Here is a 5,681-nt window from a genome sequence, read left to right as displayed (position 1 = left end):
TATCCGGAGGAAGTAAGCTACCAATGCTATGGTAGTTTTGACCCCCAGGCTTAATAATTGGAGGAGTAGTCCCATTGTTCACCCCACGGTCAATTTTTTTGGCTATTGATGTAAAACAAAACATTGAATTAAATGCCATTATATTTTTTAGGAAATGAATACTTCTTTGATATCCTCTAATATAAAGCTGAATGAGCTCATCAGGAGACACAGAAAGCAGAGGAAGCTCGATCTTTGCTTTCATACAACATAATGAAAACTTTGGTTGGGGCGACTATTTGAATTTAGCAAGCCTTTCTTCAGACCACATCCATACTTTACAGTGTTGACATTGATAAATAGGATTTTCTGTATCCCACACATCTGCCGAATGAACTCTCTTTAGATACTCAGTTGTTATACTGATGCAATTTAGTCTATAATGTACACAAAGATGCAAATAAACATACAGATAAAATGTTTACATACCGTCTAAAGTTTCTGAGGATGGTATAAAATTATCTTCTATATTCACATCCAACATTGAAACATCATAACCATTCAAATGGTTTTAACAGCAAAAACCATATACATTCAACCCTTTCACCATCTCAGTACAGGTTCGTCCAAATAGAGCTGCAGCTTCCTTATCGAACACAACAAAAGTTGTTGTAACAGTACCATCAAAAACCAACAAATTCAACTTATACCTACTTTTTTTATTCCAAAACATCAATTAACACTTGGCCTGTCACCCTTTAGTTACAATAAAATCATAAAAATTATATTCAACACAATTTAAATGCTCAAACACAATTTTTTTAGGCTTATCAGTTTTCTAGATTTTAGTGTAATAGACGAGACTTTGGTATAAAACTGTTGTAGGTATATGAATATTTTTTATGCACTCAATCTCATTTTGCCATTTTTTTTGGGGATAGATAATATTTCCATCAATCAAAGTAGTTTTTGTTTTTAATAAATTGTTCTCTTATTGTCTACTAATTGTTGGTATTAAGCTATATATTGCTAAATAAATTAAAAAGAGACATAATCAATTACATAACTATATTGATTTTTTATGAAAAGATTTCACAAATAAGTCCAATTAGAGTCGTACCTATCAACCACATTATTCACGTCCTTATTACAGCCATCACAGAAGTATGTATCCGCATTAGCTTCTGTCTTCATGCTGCAAACACAAGATTTATACCACCAATTTAGAACAGGTTCAACATTAAGAACAGTGGCCAGAACAACATAGAATCCAACCTACATAGAAACAGTTTGAAAGTAAAAAAAAAAAAAAACAATGAACCAAACATAAAAAAGTAGTATTCTATAAGGCACTCACATCTATAGCTGCACATAACTCCTTTACTGTCTTCCTCTCAGTGGAATATAAAACTTCATCTTCATTAACATATGATGGTTTGCCAGAAAGCACAGACAGGTACTGCGAGATCTCTCTATAGTACACGCTACTTATCAATCACAACGCCATAAAAATACAGTCAATATGCACAACCATAAATAATTCACAATATTGGTACAATACCTTTTTCGAAGCACCACAGCCTAAGGAACATCTGGATTTATCAAGAGTCTGGTACCATACATAATATACTGTAAAATATTGGTACCTATGTACAATAATCATTGCTTAAATGAGTTGTACAATTATACATGACAGAAAAATTATCGAATGGAAACTAACTAAAAGTGTCCTTAGATTTCAAAGAACAACTATAATCTCCTGTGAACCTAATTAATTAGTAAAATTTTTTATTTTAGCAATGAGCTATGAAAAAAATATTTATTGCAAATATAAAATAATAAAAAGTATTATATAATAACAAAAATATAGCTTGAATTTATATATTGATTAATTAATTGTTGAGTACTTCAACATAGAATTTACAATATAAAAAAATAAAAACCGGTGATTGATGAGTGAAAATTAAATTTTCATACAAACTCACTGGCAAGTGTATCGGGTCGCATCAAGTAGTAATAACTCACAAGAGTGAGGTCGATCCCACAAGGATTGATGGATCAAGCAACTTTAGTGGTTGATTAGTTTAGTCAAGCAGACAGAGTGAATTGAATGAAATTAAAGCAACAGAAAGTAAATTACAGAGAAGATAAAGTGCAGAAGGTAAAGTGGCAGAAACTTAAAGAGCAAGAAAAGTAAATTGCAGCAAATGTAAAGGGAATGGGTTGCTGGGAATTAAAGAAAGCAATAGATCAGACTCAAAATAATTAAATTGCATGAAAAGTAAATTTAGATCACAGCAGATTTAAATGTAAAGTTGCAGAAATTAAAATTGCAGAAAAAGAAATTGTAGCAGAGAAGTGTATGAAATGGAAATTGCATAAAGCTGAATTGAATTCTGAAATGTAGAGAGTGCAGAAAAATAAAAGTGTATCAAAGAGAGTCTTCTATTCTACTCCTACTCCTACTTCTATTGCTCGCTAGCAGAGCCAGCCTAACAGATCTCTAATGAAATGAAACTGATGCCTTTATATAGGCTTTACAAAATGAAAATAAAATTGAAATTGAAAACAAATTACAATTCAAATGAAATTCCTATTCTAATTGTTTCTTGTGCCTTTGAGTGATGTCAATTGGGCTCTGCTTGCTTTGGAGCTTCAACGGGCTTGAATTGGGATTAATTGGGCCAGAGTTGCAGCTTCTAATGGAGCGCTCAGTTGAAACGATGAGCGCAGCGCTTGTTTGTCATGTGTGTTCCTTTGTGTGCATTTTCTTCAACTGGCGCTCACTTAATGAGCGCCCAGTTAGCTTAGTGAGCGCTGCATTTGTGTATGAATGGCACAATCTTGCCTCTCAAGCTAGAAAAGCCTGAAAAAGCTCACTTAGTGGGTGTAGCGCTCACTTTGGAAATGAGCATTCCAAATGTGCTGCTGAGTATTTTTTGAGCTTTATAGATGCCTATCACTTATGCTTCAATTTCAGAACAAATATAGAATATTATATATTGTTGGAAAGCTCTGAATGTCAGCTTTCCAACACAACTGGAAGTGCATCAATTGGACATCTGTAGCTCAAGTTATGGTCCTTTGAAGAAGGCATGGTCGTGTTATCAGCACCAAGTTAACTTAGTGAGCGCCCAGTTAACTTAGTGAGTGCTTGGACAGCAAAAAGCTTGCTTCAAAGTTGAAAACTCACGAAAACGCTCAATTAGTGAGCGTGGCACTCACTTGGCAAATGAGCGCTGATTGGAGGCCAAAGTTAGTGCCAGCTTCTGAGGCCCAAGCTTAATGTTCACCCCATACTATTATATATCGTTGGAAAGCTCTGGATGTCTAATTTCGAATGCATTTGAGAGCGCATCATTCAAAGCTCTACAGTCGAGTTATCCCCCTTGGAAGGTGAAGAGATCAGCTGGCCTTACTGCAGGTTGATACTATGTTCATCTTTGCACTTTCGGGGTAAGTTTTCCCCCTCAGATTTAGTATCCACCATGTAATACGATATATGGTTGGAAAGCTCTAGATTCCTATTTTTCAATGCCATTTGAATCACCTCATTTGGAGTTTTGTAGCTTGAGTTATTCTTGTTGGAGTGTAAAGAGGTCAGGGTTGCAAACCCTCTTTGCTCCTCCTTGAGTCTGTTTCCAATTCTTTTGCCACCTTGGGAGTATGATTCTTCTTTTAGTGCTTTTATTGCTTCTTCTTCTATTATTTCCTACAAAGTTTATAAAATCAAAATATCATAGAAATATACCATTTAAGCACAAAAGCATTCAATATTTAAGCACTAATCATCAATTTCTTGTTTGAAAAAACATAGAAAAGCATGACATGATGACATGTCATCAGTGATACAATTTATCCACGTGTGTATAATAATATTTTTTATCACTTCAAATTTTAATTTCTAGAACACCAGCCATTTGCTGGAATTGTTATTACTATTTTTTATAATTTCACTTGTAATTTCACATGATCAAATGTATTAAAACACAAAACACAGTACTTATATTTTTGCTTCCACGACATGTAGTATCACACTCTAAAATTTAGAAACAAAAAAATTACTATTATATATAACATCACTCCATAAAAGTTTAAAACTAAAAATACCTATTGAATCACATCCCAGTAATTAGTAGAAATAGCTACAATAATATATAACCATTCGATAGTGGTCAAATCCTCACATACCTCGAAAATTCTTTACTCTTGCAAATTGAAAAATAATTACTGGTAGTTGTTACTCACCCGCTGCCACAAGACCCTTGATCCGGTCCACCATCTCTCCAAGAATAGCAATATTAAGCTTTAAACTGCAGAGAAAATATAAATTATTTAGAAAATAAAATATTACTTATATAAACATATTAAGTGCTAAGTAAGGGCATCAAAAAAATACACTTGTCATTCTCAATATGAATGACCAACATGTCAATAAGTTTGCCATCCTTCACATATTTCCTCTCACCTTCCACACCGGTCATAACTCCAGCAACATCTAAAATAAATATCAAACAGAAGATTGTGCACAAATCACCCGTCTTACTGATATTTTGTCATAAAAATAAAAGAAAAATCAACTTATGTACTTGCCATAAATCATACACTTACCAACGAAAAAAGATGGTGAGGAGAGTATCCCATAATTTCCCTAAAAGGGATCAATTTAATACCATATAACGGTATTGCATCACAGGAAAAAGGTAAGTGACGAACTGATTTTTTGTTGGTAAAGAATTTTACAGATAAAGTCTCGTTAAAAGTATAGTTTCTAAACCAACAGAGAATCCTTTCGTACAAAAGTTTTGGTTGTCACTAAAGCAAACCCAATAAAATTAATAACCGAAGTATTTAAACCTCGGGTCGTCTCTCAAGGAATAGCAGGGAAGTATGATTTATTATTGGTTATGGAGAAGTATATTTTTTGGTTTTTGAAATAGGGAACAGAAAAATAAATTGGTAAGAAAGTAATTTAATTATTATGAAAACCCTTGCAAGGTATAAGAACTGGAAATCCCATCCTAGTCATCCTTATTAACTGTGATGAGAATTGTTTATTACTCCCACTTAGTTAACCCTTACTAAATAAAGGAAAGTCAAGTGGACTAATTAATGAGATTCCTCAAGTCCTAGTCAACTCCTATGGAAAGACTAGCTTTAGAGGGATCCAAATCAACCAGCAAATTCTAATTTTCAATCAACAACTGAGTTTGATAACTCAAGTGTCACCATTTACTCAACCAAAGAAAAATGAGAGATATCTAAATTAAATTAAAAGCATCAATAACATGAATTTGAAAAAAGCAATCTCAAATCTGAAATACCTCAAATTGTATTAAATATAAAATCAAATCTAACATTGGAAGATTCATAAACCAAATTGAAAAAATAAGTTAATAACAAGTGAAATAGAACAACTAAAGTAATAGAGTAAATAAAAGTAGAAGAGAAACTAAATTAAAGGAACATTGAAGCTGGAATTCAGAAGAATCAAACCTAAAACTAAGAAAAATCCTAAATCCTAAAACCTAGAGAGAGGAGAGAACCTCTCTATCTAGGAAACTACAACTAAAACCTCAAATTGTTGATAATGAATGAATGATTGATGAATGATTTGATTCCCTCATTCTCCAGCCTCTATGTTGTGTTTCTGGGCTTGGATTTAGGCCGAAAAGGAGCCCAGAAATTGCTGGGGGCGAATT

The 5,681-nt window shown here is 33.2% G+C and overlaps 1 protein-coding gene across 1 annotated transcript; it reads right to left on the bottom strand.

The window, feature by feature from the left end:
• Nucleotides 1–389: 389 nt before the first annotated feature.
• Nucleotides 390–4,575, bottom strand: LOC148577636 (uncharacterized). The gene is made up of 8 exons (XM_088502902.1): nucleotides 4,569–4,575; nucleotides 4,408–4,477; nucleotides 4,228–4,292; nucleotides 1,610–1,625; nucleotides 1,337–1,463; nucleotides 1,100–1,254; nucleotides 572–689; nucleotides 390–416 (listed from the first exon to the last, which is right to left on the bottom strand). Exons 1-8 carry the CDS (start codon nucleotides 4,573–4,575, stop codon nucleotides 390–392), a joined length of 585 nt encoding a protein of 194 aa, XP_088359028.1.
• Nucleotides 4,576–5,681: the final 1,106 nt, after the last annotated feature.

Source organism: Arachis ipaensis, chromosome B1 (genome assembly GCF_059453495.1).
Source record: "Arachis ipaensis isolate K30076 ecotype BB chromosome B1, ASM5945349v1, whole genome shotgun sequence".
NCBI lineage: Eukaryota > Viridiplantae > Streptophyta > Magnoliopsida > Fabales > Fabaceae > Arachis > Arachis ipaensis.
This window is presented reverse-complemented; position numbering and strand designations above follow the sequence as displayed.

Coding starts and splice junctions, on each gene's coding strand:
- LOC148577636 (XM_088502902.1), bottom strand. Junction 690..1,099: donor GTGAATAATGTGGTTGATAG/GTACGACTCTAA, acceptor TAAAAAAAGTAG/GTATAAGTTGAATTTGTTGG. Junction 417..571: donor AGATGGTGAAAGGGTTGAAT/GTATATGGTTTT, acceptor TGTACATTATAG/ACTAAATTGCATCAGTATAA.